General features: G+C 41.0%; 1 protein-coding gene and 1 long non-coding RNA gene across 9 annotated transcripts; both read right to left on the bottom strand.

The window, feature by feature from the left end:
* Positions 1 to 6,686: 6,686 nt before the first annotated feature.
* LOC119315908 lies at positions 6,687 to 8,761 on the bottom strand. The gene is made up of 4 exons (XM_037590350.1): positions 8,753 to 8,761; positions 8,006 to 8,219; positions 7,411 to 7,585; positions 6,687 to 6,827 (listed from the first exon to the last, which is right to left on the bottom strand). Exons 1-4 carry the CDS (start codon positions 8,759 to 8,761, stop codon positions 6,815 to 6,817), a joined length of 411 nt encoding a protein of 136 aa, XP_037446247.1. The 3' UTR covers positions 6,687 to 6,814.
* A 1,120-nt stretch (positions 8,762 to 9,881) lies between these two features.
* On the bottom strand, positions 9,882 to 13,661 carry LOC119317271. 8 transcript variants are annotated; one of them, XR_005153572.1, is made up of 4 exons: positions 13,355 to 13,657; positions 12,974 to 13,259; positions 12,640 to 12,721; positions 9,882 to 11,018 (listed from the first exon to the last, which is right to left on the bottom strand). It is a non-coding gene; the product is annotated as an uncharacterized LOC119317271 (long non-coding RNA). The 8 variants fall into 8 exon arrangements; XR_005153570.1 differs by having other exon boundaries at positions 9,882 to 10,783; positions 13,355 to 13,654; XR_005153568.1 differs by having other exon boundaries at positions 9,882 to 10,516; positions 10,619 to 10,783; positions 12,640 to 13,259; positions 13,355 to 13,653.
* Between the last annotated feature and the right edge of the window lie 6,233 nt (positions 13,662 to 19,894).

The following is a 19,894-nucleotide window of genomic DNA, read 5'->3' as shown; positions in this document are numbered from 1 at the left end:
CTGCTTCCGAAGCAGCTATGTATTCCGCTTCACACGTAGATCCCGCCACGACGCTCTGTTTAGAACTGCACCAACTGACAGCTCCACCGTTTAATGTAAACACGTATCCGGTTTGCGATTTAGAATCGTCCGGATCAGTGTCAAAGCTTGCATCAACGTAACCGTTTATGATGAGCTCTTTGTCACCTCCATATACGAGAAACATATCCTTAGTCCTTTTCAGGTACTTCAGGATGTTCTTGACCGCTGTCCAGTGATCCACTCCTGGATTACTTTGGTACCTCCCTGCTAGACTTATAGCAAGGCACACATCAGGTCTGGTACACAGCATTGCATACATGATAGAGCCTATGGCTGAAGCATAGGGAACATCTTTCATCTTCTCTCTATCTTCTGCAGTGGTCGGGCATTGAGTCCGACTCAACTTCACACCTTGTAACACAGGCAAGAACCCTTTCTTTGCTTGATCCATTTTGAACTTCTTCAAAATCTTGTCAAGGTATGTGCTTTGTGAAAGTCCAATTAAACGTCTTGATCTATCTCTATAGATCTTTATGCCTAATATATAAGCAGCTTCACCGAGGTCTTCCATTGAAAAACTCTTATTCAAGTATCCCTTTATGCTATCCAGAAATTCTATATCATTTCCAATCAGTAATATGTCATCCACATATAATATCAGAAATGCTACAAAGCTCCCACTCACTTTCTTGTAAATACAGGCTTTTCAAAAAGTCTGTATAAAACCAAATGCTTTGATCACACTATCAAAGCGTTTATTCCAACTCCGAGAGACTTGCACCAGTCCATAAATGGATCGCTGGAGCTTGCACACTTTGTTAGCTCCCTTTGGATCGACAAAACCTTTCGGTTGTATCATATACAACTCTTCTTCCAGAAATCCATTCAGGAATGCAGTTTTGACATCCATCTGCCAAATTTCATAATCATAAAATGCGGCAATTGCTAACATGATTCGGACAGACTTAAGCATCGCTACGGGTGAGAAGGTCTCATCGTAGTCAATCCCTTGAACTTGTCGAAACCCTTTTGCGACAAGTCGAGCTTTGTAGACAGTAATATTACCGTCGGCGTCAGTCTTCTTCTTGAAGATCCATTTATTCTCAATTGCTTGCCGATCATTGGGCAAGTCAACCAAAGTCCACACTTTGTTCTCATACATGGATCCCATCTCAGATTTCATGGCTTCAAGCCATTTTGCGGAATCTGGGCTCACCATCGCTTCTTCATAGTTCGTAGGTTCATCATGATCTAGTAGCATGACTTCCAGAACAGGATTACCGTACCACTCTGGTGCGGATCTCACTCTGGTTGATCTACGAGGTTCGGTAGTATCTTGTTCTGAAGTTTTATGATCATTATCATTAGCTTCCTCACTAATTGGTGTGGGTGTCACAGAAACAGTTTTCTGTGATGCACTACTTTCCAATAAGGGAGCAGGTACAGTTACCTCGTCAAGTTCTACTTTCCTCCCACTTACTTCTTTCGAGAGAAACTCCTTCTCTAGAAAGTTTCCGAACTTAGCAACAAAAGTCTTGCCTTCGGATCTATGATAGAAGGTGTATCCAATAGTCTCCTTTGGATATCCTATGAAGACACATTTCTCCGATTTGGGTTCGAGCTTATCAGGTTGAAGCTTTTTCACATAAGCATCGCAGCCCCAAACTTTCAGAAACGACAACTTTGGTTTCTTGCCAAACCATAGTTCATAAGGCGTCGTCTCGACGGATTTTGATGGTGCCCTATTTAACGTGAATGCGGCCGTCTCCAAAGCATAACCCCAAAACGATAGCGGTAAATCAGTAAGAGATATCATAGATCGCACCATATCTAGTAAAGTACGATTACGACGTTCGGACACACCATTACGCTGTGGTGTTCCGGGTAGCGTGAGTTGCGAAACTATTCTGCATTGTTTCAAATGTACACCAAACTTGTAACTCAAATATTCTCCTCCACGATCAGATCGTAGAAACTTTATTTTCTTGTTACGATGATTTTCAACTTCACTCTGAAATTCTTTGAACTTTTCAAATGTCTCAGACTTATGTTTCATTAAGTAGATATACCCATATCTGCTTAAGTCATCTGTGAAGGAGAGAAAATAACGATATCCGCCACGAGCCTCAATATTCATCAGACCACATACATCTGTATGTATGATTTCCAACAAATCTGTTGCTCTCTCCATAGTACCGGAGAACGGCGTTTTAGTCATCTTGCCCATGAGGCACGGTTCGCAAGTACCAAGTGATTCATAATCAAATGGTTCCAAAAGTCCATCAGTATGGAGTTTCTTCATGCGCTTTACACTAATATGACCTAAACGGCAGTGCCACAAATAGGTTGCACTATCATTATCAACTCTGCATCTTTTGGCTTCAACATTATGAATATGTGCGTTACTACTATCGAGATTCAATAAGAATAGACCACTCTTCAAGGGTGCATGACCATAAAAGATATTACTCATATAAATAGAACAACCATTATTCTCTGATTTAAATGAATAACCGTCTCGCATCAAACAAGATCCAGATATAATGTTCATGCTTAACGCTGGCACCAAATAACAATTATTTAGGTCTAATATTAATCCCGAAGGTAGATGTAGAGGTAGCGTGCCGACCGCGATCACATCGACTTTGGAACCGTTTCCCACGCGCATCGTCACCTCGTCCTTAGCCAATCTTCGCTTAATCTGTAGTCCCTATTTCGAGTTGCAAATATTAGCAACAGAACCAGTATCAAATACCCAGGTGCTACTGCGAGCATTAGTAAGGTACACATCAATAACATGTATATCACATATACCTTTGTTCACCTTGCCATCCTTTTTATCCGCCAAATACTTGGGGCAGTTTCGCTTCCAGTGACCAGTCTGCTTGCAGTAGAAGCACTCAGTTTCAGGCTTAGGTCCAGACTTGGGTTTCTTCTCTTGAGCAGCAACTTGTTTGCTGTTCTTCTTGAAGTTCCCCTTCTTCTTCCCTTTGCCCTTTTTCTTGAAACTAGTGGTCTTGTTGACCATCAACACTTGATGCTCCTTTTTGATTTCTACCTCCGCAACTTTCAGCATTGCAAAGAGCTCGGGAATAGTCTTATTCATCCCTTGCATATTATAGTTCATCACGAAGCTCTTGTAGCTTGGTGGCAGTGATTGGAGAATTCTGTCAATGACGCAATCATCTGGAAGATTAACTCCCATTTGAATCAAGTGATTATTATACCCAGACATTTTGAGTGTATGCTCACTGGCAGAACTGTTCTCCTCCATCTTGCAGCTATAGAACTTACTGGAGACTTCATATCTCTCAATCCGGGCATTTGCTTGAAATATTAACTTCAACTCCTGGAACATCTCATATGCTCCATGACGTTCAAAACGTCATTGAAGTCCCGGTTCTAAGCCGTAAAGTATGGCACACTGAACTATCGAGTAGTCATCAGCTTTGCTCTGCCAGACGTTCACAACATCTGGTGTTGCTCCAGCAGCAGGCCTGGCACCCAGCGGTGCTTCCAGGACGTAATTCTTCTGTGCAGCAATGAGGATAATCCTCAAGTTACGGACCCAGTCCGTGTAATTGCTACCATCATCTTTCAACTTTGCTTTCTCAAGGAATGCATTAAAATTCAACGGAACTATAGCACGGGCCATTTATCTACAATCATACATAAACAAGCAAGATACTATCAGGTACTAAGTTCATGATAAATTTAGGTTTAATTAATCATATTACTTAAAGAACTCCCACTTAGATAGACATCCCTCTAATCCTCTAAGTGATTACGTGATCCAAATCAACTAAACCATGTCCGATCATCACGTGAGATGGAGTAGTTTCACTGGTGAACATCACTATGTTGATCATATCTACTATATGATTCACGCTCAACCTTTCGGTCTCCGTGTTCCGAGGCCATATCTGTATATGCTTGGCTCGTCAAGTATAACCTGAATATTCCGCATGTGCAACTGTTTTGCACCCGTTGTATTTGAACGTAGAGCCTATCACACCCGATCATCACGTGGTGTCTCAGCACGAAGAACTTTCGCAATGGTGCATACTCAGGGAGAACACTTCTTGATAATTTAGTGAGAGATCATCTTATAATGCTACCGTGAATCAAAGCAAGATAAGATGCATAAAAGATAAACATCACATGCAATCAATATAAGTGATATGATATGGCCATCATCATCTTTGTGCTTGTGATCTCCATCTCCGAAGCACCGTCATGATCACCATCGTCACCGGCGCGACACCTTGATCTCCATCGTAGCATCGTTGTCGTCTTGCCAATCTTATGCTTCCACGACTATCGCTACCGCTTAGTGATAAAGTAAAGCATTACAGCACGATTGCATTGCATACAATAAAGCGACAACCATATGGCTCCTGCCAGTTGCCGATAACTCGGTTACAAAACATGATCATCTCATACAATAAAATTTAGCATCATGTCTTGACCATATCACATCACAACATGCCCTGCAAAAACAAGTTAGACGTCCTCTACTTTGTTGTTGCATGTTTTACGTGGCTGCTACGGGCTTAAGCAAGAACCAATCTTACCTACGCATCAAAAACCACAACGATAGTTTGTCAAGTTGGTGCTGTTTTAACCTTCGCAAGGACCGGGCGTAGCCACACTTGGTTCAACTAAAGTTGGAGAAACTGTCACCCGCAAGCCACCTATGTGCAAAGCACGTCGGGAGAACCGGTCTCACGTAAGCGTACGCATAATGTCGGTCCGGGCCGCTTCGTCCAACAATACCGCCGAACCAAAGTATGACATGCTGGTAAGCAGTATGACTTATATCGCCCACAACTCACTTGTGTTCTACTCGTGCATATAACATCAACATATAAAACCTAGGCTCGGATGCCACTGTTGGGTTTCGTAGTAATTTCAAAAAAATTCCTACGCTCACGCAAGATCATGGTGATGCATAGCAACGAGAGGGGAGAGTATGATCTACGTACCCTTATAGATCGACAATGGAAGCGTTTGGTTGATGTAGTCATACGTCTCCACGGCCCGACCGATCAAGCACCGAAACTACGGCACCTCCGAGTTCTAGCACACGTTCAGCTCGATGACGATCCCCGGACTCCGATCCAGTAAAATGTCGGGGAAGAGTTCCGTCAGCACGACGGCGTGGTGACGATCTTGATGTACTACCGTCGCAGGGCTTCGCCTAAGCACCGCTACAATATTATCAAGGACTATGGTGGAAGGGGGCACCGCACACGGCTAAGAATATGATCACGTGGATCAACTTGTGTTCCTAGGGGTGCCCCGGCCTCCGTATATAAAGGTTCAAGGAAGGGGGGCCGGCCGGCCAAGGTGTGGCGCGCCAGGAGGAGTCCTACTCCCTCTGGGAGTAGGACTCCCCCCTTTCCTAGTTGGAATAGGATTCGTGGGGTGGGAAAAGAGAGAGAGAGAGAGAGAGAGAGAGAGAGAGAGAGAGAGAGAGAGAGAAGGAGGGGGGTGCCGGCCCCCTCTCTCCTTGTCCTATTCGGACTAGGAGTGAGGGGCGCGCGGCCCAGCCCTGGCTGCCTCTTCTCTTCTTCCACTAAGGCCCACTAAGGCCCATATACCTCCCGGGGGGTTCCGGTAACCTCCCGGTACTCCGGTAAAATCCCGATTTCACCCGGAACACTTCCGGTATCCAAACATAGGCTTCCAATATATCAATCTTTATGTCTCGACCATTTTGAGACTCCTCGTCATGTCCGTGATCACATTCGGGACTCCGAACAACCTTCGGTACATCAAAATGCATAAACTCATAATATAACTGTCATCGTAACCTTAAGCGTGCGGACCCTACGGGTTCGAGAACAATGTAGACATGACCGAGACACGTCTCTGGTCAATAACCAATAGTGGAACCTGGATGCTCATATTGGCTCCTACATATTCTACGAAGATCTTTTATCGGTCAGACCGCATAACAACATACGTTGTTCCTTTTGTCATCCGTATGTTACTTGCCCGAGATTCGATCGTCGGTATCCCATACCTAGTTCAATCTCGTTACCGACAAGTCTCTTTACTCGTTCTGTAATACATCATCCCGCAACTAACTCATTAGTTGCAATGCTTGCAAGGCTTAAGTGATGTGCATTACCAAGAGGGCCCAGAGATACCTCTCCGACAATCGGAGTGACAAATCCTAATCTCGAAATACGCCAACCCAACATGTACCTTTGGAGACACCTGTAGAGCTTCTTTATAATCACCCAGTTACGTTATGACGTTTGGTAGCACACAAAGTGTTCCTCTGACAAACGGGAGTTGCATAATCTCATAGTCATAGGAACATGTATAAGTCATGAAGAAAGCAATAGCAACATACTAAACGATCGGGTGCTAAGCTAATGAAATGGGTCATGTCAATCAGATCATTCAACTAATGATGTGATCCTGTTAATCAAACGACAACTCTTTGTCCATGGTTAGGAAACATAACCATCTTTGATTAACAAGCTAGTCTAGTAGAGGCATACTAGTGACACTCTGTTTGTCTATGTATTCACACATGTATCATGTTTCCGGTTAATACAATTCTAGCATGAATAATAAACTTTTATCATTATATATAAGGAAATAAATAATAACTTTATTATTGCCTCTAGGGCATATTTCCTTCACCCAATACCCCTCCCGCTCTGCTCTCTCCCCTGCCGGTGTTTGCCATTATACCGGAGGACGTCGCCGCGTGGGATGCTGAACGGAGGCACCGCCACCGGGATCTGGATGTTTCACAGGAAGCTTGTTCACCCAATCATCCTACATCCCTGATGTCATATGAAAAAAATTCCATGTGGAACATCAACACGAAATCAAGAATAAGTCTTCGTGTTTAGTGAGGTAGTGCTAAATCAATTTCCTATGCCGCTTAATCAATTTCCTGATTTCATGAAGCCATATAAAAGATATTTCCCTGATAAAGTACTAATTCTTCAAACACAAATTTCTTGTGGGAATTAGCACAAACATTTGCTTGGCAACCAAAACTCGGTTTCTCATATTACATTGTACTGTAGTAATGTAATGGGTACTATCGATCTTCTGAAACATAATAAGAAGGGCTAGCTTATAAACAGAAAACACTGTTTTATGGCTCAATAAGTATTAGCAAACATGACATGATAGCAGGAGTGCTATGATCAATTTTACAAAATTGGGCAATAACGTAGCAAGGCGTTCAACTTGTTTGGGCAAGTGATGTTCAGCATGTTCAGTTTGATCTTACCAAAAGGATCAACGTAATTCAAGACAGGGGAACTGAACCAAGAATACATTGGTGCCTATCAATAACTCCCAATTGGATTTCGCCTTAAATCAGTGCAGGGGTGGCAGGGGAGCACATGTGTATACCTGCACGTGGTCGTGAAGATCGGTTCAGACGAAGTAGCGTCCTCGTCAGCGTTGCAGAGGGGGGCCTGAGTGGAGGAGCCGGCTTCCATGGATAGCACACGCTGAGATGGGGAGCGGCTACACGACAGAAAAAATCGGAGGCCAGCAGCACATTGGAAATCCATCAAGAGTTGGCCTGCAGTGTTGGAGTATATAGTCAATGTTCTCAAGACTTTGCAGATTCAACTTCTCAAGTAAAATCATAGTAAAATTGATTCGTTTTACACATTATGAACATTCAGAAGCAGATAACAAAACTATCAGGCGGCTATTCACTGTTGCTAAAATTGTATCTGACCATTAGATGAGTAAGTCACCAGAGAAGTTGTTATGTATATAGAACATGTACTTCCAACACTCATGGGTGCTGCCCACACGCCACAACAAAAACTTTGATACAAAATCAATCAGGGGAGAGCATGCCCATGCCACTGAACTCTCACGCGATCTGGGGGTTGTTGTTGGCCACAGGATGAACTTATGAAGGGCATCTCTAGCAGTTAGCGACGATGCGAGATATGTTTTTTACGGGGAGGAGAGGAATCGGGACAGATACCTGGATCAGCCGACCGGAGCCACCGCCGGACCGAGACGCCACGGCCATGGAGCGCCGGCCGCCGCGCTGGATCCTGACCTGATCCGCCTCGCCGCGACGTCCGCCGCTTCCCCGCCGTTCCCGCCTCCCTGCCGTTCCCCACTTTCGAGAGCCCTGCCGCCGTCGTCCTACATGTCCCGATTGGATCGGGATTTCGGGAGCGCCGCCGCTCGATCTAAAGCCAAACGTGCACAGAGGGTTGACGAAGAAAAATAACTGCGGGTTAAATTAGCGAGAACCGTTTATTCCACGGTGAGAGACGGGGCAAGGCCCAACTAGATCGCGGCCCAGTTAAGCGACCAAGAACGTAGCGGTCAATCGAGTCAATTGGAGAGACAAAATTTAGTACCACCTCGAATATGTTTTAAATTTAAACTGAAAGCGTAAAATCATGGAAAGAAGCGTATTATAACGGTGAATCCACGGAGTCAATCCATGCTTTATTATTATAAGGGATATATATATATATATATATATATATATATATATATATATATATATATATATATATATATATATATATATATATATAATAACTAGTAAATATGCCCGTGCGTTGCTACGGGTTGTTGTCCAAACCATGAACTATAGCCCGTGCATTGCAACAGTTTTACAAAATTAGTTATAGTTAGTTTACTTGTTATTTCATCAGATACATATTGCAAAAATAAAAATAACAGCTTATCAATAATCCAGAGAAATATATGCCACTTCCATTGATTATACAGGAACTGTCAAAATTTATTATTAGATTTGGATCGAGATAAACTACTTTAGTTTCCCGAAAAGCAAAAAACTCCCTTCAAAGTGTAGAATTAACTCTACACAAGATGCTCAATGGAAGCAAACATTTGTTATTTGTATAAGTCTATGCAAAACAAACTCACTGAAGTTACTCATCAAGATGCCCGATGCAATTCCAAAGCAGAAAACGGAATACAAACTCGTAAAACTCACAACAATGTCTGTATGCAAAGCCTCACAAGAGGTTTCTGCAATCTCACAAGACGTTGGGTTTAGTCTAGACAATCTTCTTCACAAGCATATTTTGTAAGCAACTACTACCTTTGATCCTCATGATGCAATGATTGCACACCAGGTTTGTAGCTCTATTGGAATGTGTTGGTCTCGTTTATACCTTCGCATGATTGCGACTTTGGTTTACTTGTGCATGTATTCAGCGATGTACTGAATGTAAATAAGGCTATTTAGTGCCAGTCTGCCATTGCCTCTCAAGGCTTTAGTAAACAGACATATAATACCTCTTATTTATTTTATCTGAAGGTTCTTGTCGGATTCACAGTGTGAAAAATTGACAAAAAACTGACATTAAAATTTCTAAAAGTGAACAACTAAAGGAAATGTACAAACAAAATTTAATTTGTGTCAAGTAGGTCAAACCAGAACTATAAAATGTCATTTCTAAAATGTTTGCCAAGTATGTTATCAACATAAGAAAGGAGCCTTGCACTGTGTTTTGACTGAAAGGTGCACATTGGTGACCTTAATGTAAATAACATGTCTTAAAATAGTTCATGCAAGGGCTATAAAAACATATGAAGAACATAACCCTTCCAAGGTCAAATGGAGTTTTGAACCATTATCATAACCACGAAGATTCGAATCCCCAAAAATAGGGCAGTATTAAGATGTAGATTTCTAGAGTCGTTACACTGTTGTTTGTATCCCTATGGAAAACAAAATTTGAGTACAATTAAATCCTATTAACCTACTACAATAATTCAAAATAATCAACTACATTGCATTTACTGAACATGAGAACTTATTCTTGGAAGATGTCAGAAAGGAGATCAAACACCATCAACAATAGGCTGTTTAGAAAATAAATGACATGTCAACTGGCATAGAAAATCTTTAAATCATGTTTGACATGAAAATTTGGCTATTACAAATGGCAACTAAATTACACCTGAGAAAGAAAACATCAAGAAGCTAGAGAGAACGGACATGAAAGAACCACCTGAACATACAATTGCACCAACAGGATAGAAATCCATCTCCATCGATCAAACTTGTTTCCACCCTGTCGTACGTAGTGGAGTACACATACGGCATATTTGATGCCATCGGTTCATCAATTGATTCAAAAGAAAAGTTCCGACCAAGCATGCATGAGCACATCCCAGGAGCTCCTAGCATTGACTTCCAACACCTATAACAGATTTTAATACCATGGAGCAGTATTTTCCATATGAGATCATCCTCACCTACTGGTCCAATCACATGAATTTTTACAAGCCAATGCAACTTTTAACTGTCGAACTGAAACCACAAAGCTATAGGCCTGAAGAACAAAAGGCAAAAATCCTCAAATTAACTGACCGGCCACTTGTACTGGAATAACATATCTCTCCGTAGCGCATTATAGCATCATGTTAAACCAACCGGTGGCCAACATACCAGCTTTGACCAATCAAAAATAGATCCCATAGGAATCCCCAAAGAGCAACACTACATCAGCAGATTACAACCTGATCAGAGATGCCAGCCCAAGGGCAAGGAGAGGAGGGCATACCTCGGTGGTGGTCGTCGAATCCTCATCTACTGGCCTACCTGCAGCTCGTCCAGAGAATATCGTAGATGTTGCTGCAAGAGCCCGACCCGCCGCACCGATGACCAGCAGTCCACCTGCAAGAGGGCGCAGGTGGAGGCCATGATGGCCCTCGTTGATGATGTCGCCTACCTCGCCGGCACCTAGCTCGCCACTGCCAAGGCCCACTGCAGCATCAAACAACCAACAACGCTAAATTTTCCAATTGAAAGAAGCAAAGATTATTTAACAACAATAATTTTTGATCTCAAATTCAACATCCTTCAGAGCACCAGGGTCTCTATCTCTCTGCCAATCTAAAGTTTCAAACGGTCCAATGCCAAAACCTCATAAAGTCACCACAAGCTTATCTTCTAATGTTTCGATTCGAAAGAAGTCCCAAGAATTTCAGGTATCATTGACCTGAGCATGGAAGACAAAGCTTGTAAATGTCATGGTGATTTCACTCCTAATCGATGGCAGAATTCGTTTGAGAAATATATGCACAACAGAGGTACCGGAAAAATGATATAAACTGACCACGTCTAGGATTCTGATCTACAAAAATAGAAGACTTAATGTTTCTGGCTTGCTTTGAACTGATGCACCAAATGAAAACATTTGATGTGCCCTCCTATATAATAATTAGAAAACATAATTCTTTTACGAAGAAGAATAAATATTGTGTGTTGGACCATTCGGGTCGTTGGCATCAATTTTTAGTATTTTTTTAAGAGCGGGAACATCAACTATTGATCTTAAAATTACTTTATGTCCACTCAAAAGTATTAAAGCCACTCTTCACTTGCATGATCTACAAGTATCTGAACACTTCCTTATGGACTATATGGCTCGGAGGTCCATCTTAATAACGATCTAAAGTTAAAATGGAAGCAACTAAGGAAGCAGAAGTAGCCCGTTAGGAGCTCTAACTCAGAAACACATAGATGCAGTTTCCTAATATAATCCAAATATATTTGAAAAGGTTGATTGTATTAAAACGGCAATAACCGACCATGAATAATAAATTTTGGAAATAGAAACAATGAAGTGCAAGTTAATCATACACCATGAGATGCGATAGGTATATTAAGTTTGAATGTTTTCTTGTGCTGAAACAAACAAATGTGCATGCAGTTTTTTTTTCAGCTTTAGCATGGGAGAACAGTACTTTGGCAGTGACTGAGTTTCTTCACCGGCACACTGATATTGACAATTACATATATTTGTTTCTACTGCATGTTAAATGAAAATTTTGATTAATTTGCGTACCTGTCTAACCTAGGATATCGCAATGCTCATAACAAATCTAATGATGTGTCTCACCTAACCTGCCAAACTTTGCTTTTTTCTTTCGGGGAAACCTGCCAAACTCTGTTATGATCAAATCTTTAAGATAGAGCTCCGGTCAAGTCAGTTGATTTAGAACCTTTTTGGTTTAGAGTTAGTAACATGTAGCGGCCAAGTTTTCTTATTTGTGTTGGCTTGTTGCCTTAATAAATGATCCTTTTCCAAAATAATAATATTACATACACATGGAGGCTAGGAAACAGAAAACTGTGTCTGAATGGATTGATACATCTATCTATACGTTTGCATTATAACCTTAATCTAATGGAAGCAGAGAAATTCAAAGAAACTAATAATCTAAGAGCACATCATCAACCATGGAGGCATTCTGTTTGAAGTTCGGTGTCATGTAGAAATTTAGAGCGCCTCGCTGCTGCTGTGCACAATTACAGGAATCCTACTGTTTTATTATAACTGTAGCATCTACTCCAAATACTGAATGATGGAATTAACCTATCAAATATTGAATGCAGCTAGTTTTGGGTTTTTAAATAGTTATTTGTCCTGACTAAAATAAGGATTTTGACATTGGTTGTAGTTTTGCGGCAAATTAATGATAGGCTGCAATTATGAATCCAAAATTTATATTAGTGCTAGAGCACAATCATTGTGCACAAAGTAAAGGAAAACAATTGGTATATACACGATACAGAAGAAATTAGAAGTACATAGTACATGGGTGCAATCAACATACAGAGAGGTCATGGACTGCATCAAAGTAGCAGCAGCAGCAAATCAAAGGAGACTGAGAGGGATGTGAGAGCTCACCCATTTGCCTGACACAAGAAATAGAAATTTTCTTAGTCTGTAGATTCAGTAAAGCAATTACAGTGAAGCATAACATTCCAACTCTGCAAGACCACTAACAGTGGCGCATATAATCTCAGTTTTGATCATAATAAGCCAATAGCCCAAGATCAATTGCCAATCATGAACCTTCATGGTCCTGTAAAATAACCTCTGTACCTCTCCATAGCACACTATAGCATCACATGAAGCCAGCTAGCGGCAAACAGACCAATTTTTACCTGCCAAATTTAGGTCCCGGATAAATCCTCTGCTCACTCGTCGTCCGTCCCTGCACGTCCTCCACATCAAATTAGCAGCAACTGCATCAAAGTAGCAGCAGCAGCAGCATCAATCAACAAACAACAGGAAAGGAGCAGTACTATATGCAGCTAACAGCAGCGCAGCAGCCATCCCTCTCCCCTGCCCTCCCCGCACCAGCAGTGCACCAGACAGTCCTCGTCCTCATCGATCTCCCCCACTCCCGCAAATGTCCAACGCCCTGCTATACCTCCCCTTGTTTATCCCCTAAAAAACTAAACATGATTAGTTAGATAAAGGGAGACCAAGAACGAACGAGGAACGAACCTGGGGCAGCCGGAGACGCGGCTGCGAAGCCCTACCCGAAACCCTAGCCATGGGGGATGGGCTTGCGAGCGGGCGGTAGAGGACGGGAGCGGAGACTCTGGCCGGAGGGGAGGGAGGCGTGGACCGTGGGGAGCTCGGGGGCGTGCTGCACGGCGCCGGAGGTCACCGGAGAAGCGGCCGACGTGGGTGGTGGCGGCGGCGAGCGAGAGAGGAGGCGAGAGCCCGTGCTCCGTGTATGGACACATGTATTTTCTTTCTGTCTCTTCTATCGGCTTGTCTGGCTGCTGGATTTGATTCGGTGGGCTGAGGCCCATGCAGGTGACGTATGGGCTGAGACAGGCAGGCGTGACCGACGGGAAACGTGATGTAGGAGCCGATGAAACCGAAAATTACCTAAGCAAAAAATTAGTACCACCTTGAATATGAGTTTTTTTAAACTGAAAGCGTAAATTCACGAGGAAAAGTGTATTGTGACGGTGAATCCACGGAGTCAATCCGTGCTTTATTATTAGGGAAAGACTAACATAAATGCCCGTGCGTTGCAACGGGGAAAAAGTTTAGTTCGTATGGACCACGGTTGGCGGCGTCAAGGAATGATGTCACGGGACAATGGTTCTTACGTCCAAAAACATATGCATCATTTGAGCATCATGACTTCACAACATGGAGTTTAAGACATGGGGTATGATTCAGATTAAATTGATCTGATTGCCAATGTTTTCTTATGGAAAAACTTTTGATGTATTCATAACTTCATTGCAATATAAAGAACATCAAAAGTAATAAAAAATGTAATAATTAAAAAAAATCATGCGTTTCAACAAAAAATAAAATCAATGCAAATTTAGTCAGGAATATTAATGCCAATGGCAATGTCCGGGAAGAGAATTCTAGTTCCTATGAACAAAGGTTGGCCGGGTCAAGGAACCATGTCACGGGACAACAAACGCTTATGAAGAAAGATGCATCAATTGAAGATCACGACACGGAGTTTGGAACATGGGTAGGATTGGAAGTAAATTGATCTGATTGACAACATCTTTTACGAAAAAACTTTGATTTATTTGTAGCATCATGACAACATAAAGATCATTAAAATTAATGAAATTTAAATAAGTAATAAAAACTAAATCATGTGTTTGAACAAAAAAATTGAGATAAACAACTTTTGGCTCTATGATTAGATAGTTAGGAGGACGGTGGTATCCCTAACCCACCAGAATTAAGTCATAGACTTGACATAGGTGCTCGCATTATTTTAAATTTATTTCAGACTTTCACGAAAGTTCGTTCAGTGAGAGAAGATGCTCCTCCCACTAAAGGTTCTAATAAGGATAGGGTGTGCATTTATGCGTTCATATGAATGAGTATATGCTCGTGTTTGTGAGGAACTTTATTTATACTTGTTAAAAACCCTAAAATATGTATCATGCATGTCCTTTTCTTAATTAACAGGAAAGGATTAAAAATTTGAGATAAACAACTTTGGCTGTGTGTTGCGGCCGGCACGTACACCTTAGTCGTCACGTGGATGCCTCGCTCTAGAAAAAAGGCCACGCTTGAAAGCTTATCCACTCATCTCCACTATCTCTCTCATCCCTATCTGGTTTTCTTCACACTGAAGTAGGTAGGGCAGGAGCTTGTTGCGGCGAGCGGCGATGCAGGACCGGCGGTGACCCCGCTGCCCCTATTTTCCTGCTGCTCTTCACTTCTCTGAAGCCGATTCAGCGCATCATCCTTAAGCCAAGGATGTTCCCCACGATCTCGCCCCCTTTTCATCCTTGAGATCTTTTCTTTCGCCTTCCTTTTCGATATACGACCGAGACACACATCTCATCCTCTTTGCTTATTTTTGAGGCGGCTTATTTTCTCATATAACTGCGGCGTATATAAATTGATGATTTTCGATGCAAAAAGGCGATATGGGACTATTTGTCTAACCGGTATAGTTGGCAGATATTTTTTGCACTCCGATGGAAAAAAGGTACCCAGCTTGCACAGCTTGGCCCACGCACAAAAATCAAAAAACGACGTCCAATATCTTGGACGGATGAACGAAAGCCCACTTGCGTGGTCATGAAAAAACCAACTGGCCCAAGTCGAGGAGGGAAACGTCTTTAACTTACGGGCAGCGATATACAAATAGATTAGTACCACCTCATGTATATGTTTTAAATTTAAATTGAAAGCGTAAAATCATGGGAAAAAGTGTGTTGTGACGGTGAACCCACGGAGTCAATCCGTGCTTTGCAACGGGGGAAAATAACATACGTCACGGACCCAATAAGCTTAGTTCAAGACTTTCATAGCTTCATGTCTTCTATTTAACACGACGCCACATCTTTATGCAATATGGTACTCCCTCTGTAAACTAATATAAAAGCGTTTAGATTACTAAAGTAGTGTTCTAAATGTTCTTATATTAGTTTACGGAGGGAGTATATGATAGTGTGGTTGTTTCTTCGAGCACCTTATAAGTATTTTCAAATCAGAAAATAGTGTGAAACTTTGAATTGTCCATGCCTTTAAAAGTAATTGTGGTTACCAGTCATAAGCAGAGTGGGGCCAAAATTGTTTTCCATGATGTATTCTTAGCAATTTACTTTTATTTATTTCTACCATGTATACTTGCCCATTTATGTAGTTATACTCCACAGATTGTGTTTTAACACACATAAAATATTACAATTATTCCATTGGTTAGATTTTTAGAAAAATAACATTACACTAAATTCTGGTAAAACAATATGTGGTTATGCTTGAAAATTCTATGGGTAACATTTTGGAACGACGATATTGATCAATTCATGAAACCACTCTGTCTATTATATCACAAAGTTCCCTAGGATTGGAGGGCTCTCATTCAATTGAGGTCATCAATCTAGAATTAGGTCATCGATTTTGACCGAGTCAACAATCTCTCACTCAATTCTTTTAATTGAAAATGCTCTCTAATTCTGGAGCTCTCTCATTCAAATGAGAAATTCAATATTGAATTTCGTTCATGATTTTGACTGGTCAACAATTTTTCAAATCAATCGAAAGCAACCCGCCTTAAAAAACCATACCAATCCTGCACACCCTCATCACTTAGAAAAAAGAAGCAACAACATGTGATACTGTAGGACCAATATAATACATGCAACCGTCGACGCAGAAAATTTCTCACAAAATCACACCACCAAAGGCCCATCAAAACACCACATATATGAATGAAAAAAGATACTCCATCATCTTCACCACTAACCAAATCAAATAATCACTCTGTTTTAAAATATAAGGTGTATTAGTTTATTGAAAAGTCAAATTCTTTTAATTTTGACCAAGTTCAGAGCCAAAAATGTCGACATCCATAATACTTCCTCCATCCCAAAATTCTTGTCTTAGATTTGTCTAAATACAGATGTATCAATTCACATTTTAGTATTAGATACATCTGTATCCAGACAAATTTAAGACAAGAATTTTGAGACAAAGGGAGTACTAAATAAATGAAATATGTAAATTCATTTCATGATGAATCTAAAAATCAGACTTGATATTATAGATATTGATATATTTCCACACAAATTCGGTCAAACTTAAATAGGTTTGACAGTTAAAAAAAGTAATACACCTTATATTTTGAAATAGATGGAGTAAAAAAAGTATGAAAACCCAATTACATCAACGACGCAGCAAAGCGCGCCCAACTCTTCTAGTAAACACTAAAGCCGAAGTCATTCAGATGTAAATCAAGCTATAAGCTTCAAATTTGTGTATGAATACAAAGAGAAGCATGGCCATTCTGCAATGTTGACAGATTATTATCATCCTTCAAAAAGTGTAATGGACAAATGAGATAAAAATAGAGAAAGAGGTCAGCACCGAGTAATGAAATGAAGGACAAATCTGTCCAATTGATAACCTCTCCGTCATGCAGTCAGTGGCCTTGAAGGGGACAATTAGTTTATCAAAGAAGCTGGGCATGAAAGGTTAAACATAGCAAAACAAGGGACAAAAAGTTAAAACACATATATGCTGGCACCATACTTGAAGGGCAATGATAAACTGCACCTTTTGGATTAGCAAAACATAGCACCGGCACTTGTTCTTAAAAGGATAATACTACAAAACGTATAGCAGCGTAATATGTGCACAGCGACTGTAAAACTAGATAATACCCCGCGCGTTGCTGCGGGAATTGGTTGCAAGATATTTCAGTGATATTTGGTTGTACGAAACATGCATATTTAGATTTATAATATGAACTTTAGTTAAATAAAAATAGATATACATAATCATTTGATTATTGTACAGTTGTACAACCATTATTGAATATAAGTTTTATAAAATGACGGATGTATTTTCCCATGCATGAATGATTGAAATGGGTGTTTTCCCATTCATGGTTGCATATTGAATTGGTATATTCACATGTTAAAAGAAATATAGGTAATGGTGATCAACTATTTGAATCAGACACGTGCGTTGTTACGGAGAATTTTTAGTGCATACCATGATAGTTTCTATAAAATACATGGGATGTGGTGATCTTACACACTCAAAAACGTGTGTAATAAGGTGAGAATAGATATGTATATAGGAATGGATAAAATGCCTATCATCAATGACATATTTACAACAGAACTATATATTGTGCATTGCAGAAATCACGTAATGCATTGACAATTGAACAGTTACAAAACATATATAATTTATTGAGTGCTCTATCGCAATCATGCTTAATTCAATGGAATTTCTCATACTTAAAAAATATATTTCTTTCTCAGGTGCTAAACTATTGACGCAGTGGTCTAGTAACCCCATCGGCTAAGTGTAAAATTATTGAAACCATAACATCCGAGGCACGATATGGTGATATCGCTAGCTAGTCGTTCTACCAGCAAAGAACCATTGGTAGTAAAGATGCTTTACATACTCATTTTAGATTAGTTGGCTTACATTCCAGTCTGAGATGACCCTTTCACCTGCACATCTGATTCCTACCATGCTAGCTTGACAGTTTGAACATCACAGCAAAATTGTATGCAGGTATACCTAATGGACTTACCTGGAACTTGAGCCTCAGACCAATGAGCTACTCCCGCAGCAGAATACCACTACAATAGTATTACCATAATTTACATTATGCTCAATAATTTGGCTGAAAAATTTATCATGCTCGTAGAGATTTTCTTAGGTGAGACCATGGAGATCTTTTACCTACCTCGTGATGTGTAGCGAATTCAACATGCCTTTGATTTCGGTACTGTGATAGGATGGGAGTAATACAACGATCCATCTGTAACATTACCATAGAGATTTTTCATAGGCGCCAACGCTCGATAGGGCAGCTACCTCTACACTTTTACAAAGTAAATACATCGGACATCTTCAGCAATGCACAATAGTAATATATGTGCAAATGTGAACCCAAAAGATAATGAAAGAATATAATTTGAATCAGTTGGATGATGATATTGTCTTCATGAATGGTCTGGTAACATGGTAAATAAAACTTTTTGTTATGCGCAAACACAATGCATCAGGGAAAATTAGACCATCGATAGCATGTTTGCAGTCCATAATTGATCTCAGATCTCCAGTGTACCTAAATAGTCGTTACAGCAGTATCTTTTCTGCCGTAGCTGACTGCATTATAGATGTCGTGAAACCTGTTGCCATAATAGTGCTCCTTCTCCTGACCAAGCCGATGCTTCAACTGGGCTGTTACTACTGCTAGACACATGAGCATCATATTCAAAATACAAATTAAGCAAACCAACTACCAATAGAGAGAAATAATAGTTTGCAGAAGATTCATAACCCCCATACGTCTTTTATTTGTCATCTTGTGAATCACACAACCTAAATTTTATGAAATTTAAGTGAGCTTATGACACCAGCTGGGAACTCTTGAGTGTGACTAAGCAAATAAAATGCGCAAAAGTAGCACATGAATGTCAAGAAACATGAATCTTTGTCTCAAGGAGCCATAATTATCATATTTTCAGTTCTCGGAAAATAAATACTTAATTTTTGGAACATTATTGTCAATTTTTGGAATTCCAATGAAGAAAGGAAGCAAGCCATGATGATTACCGGTAAAACATGTATATGACGTGCCTTAGAAATATGAACTTCTATATACCATCACACTGTTGCATGTGTGGGATGTAATCTTCAGGAAGAAAAGGAAAATTAGAAAATTGTCGGTGTACTAGAGTAGGGGTACCCTAGTATCCCGAACTCGTGCATGGGCAGTTGCAGCGCCCCGCGGCAAGGCTTGCCGGGTGACCGCCAAGACCCTCCGTGGTTCCCTTGAAGACCATTCAAGAACAAAATACTCAAACCAAGGCCCCGGCAAGAAGAGCTTGCCGGGAAGGCCAACCAAGGCCCCGGCAAGAGGAGCTTGCCGAGAAGGCCAACCCAGGCCCCGGCAAGAGGATCTTGCCGGGAAGAGACAAGACCCCGGCAAGAGGAGCTTGCCGGGAAGGCCGCTCAAGGCATACCAAGAAAGCTTGCCGCGACGCGCCCTGCGTCCCGGCAAGATCCAGCGAGCGACAAGCTTTCGGACGCGACAAGACGACGAC

The sequence above is a fragment of the Triticum dicoccoides genome, chromosome 6A, assembly GCF_002162155.2.
Source record: "Triticum dicoccoides isolate Atlit2015 ecotype Zavitan chromosome 6A, WEW_v2.0, whole genome shotgun sequence".
Taxonomy (NCBI): domain Eukaryota; kingdom Viridiplantae; phylum Streptophyta; class Magnoliopsida; order Poales; family Poaceae; genus Triticum; species Triticum dicoccoides.
Note: the sequence above shows the minus strand (reverse complement) of the source record. Positions and strands in the feature narration are given on the sequence as shown.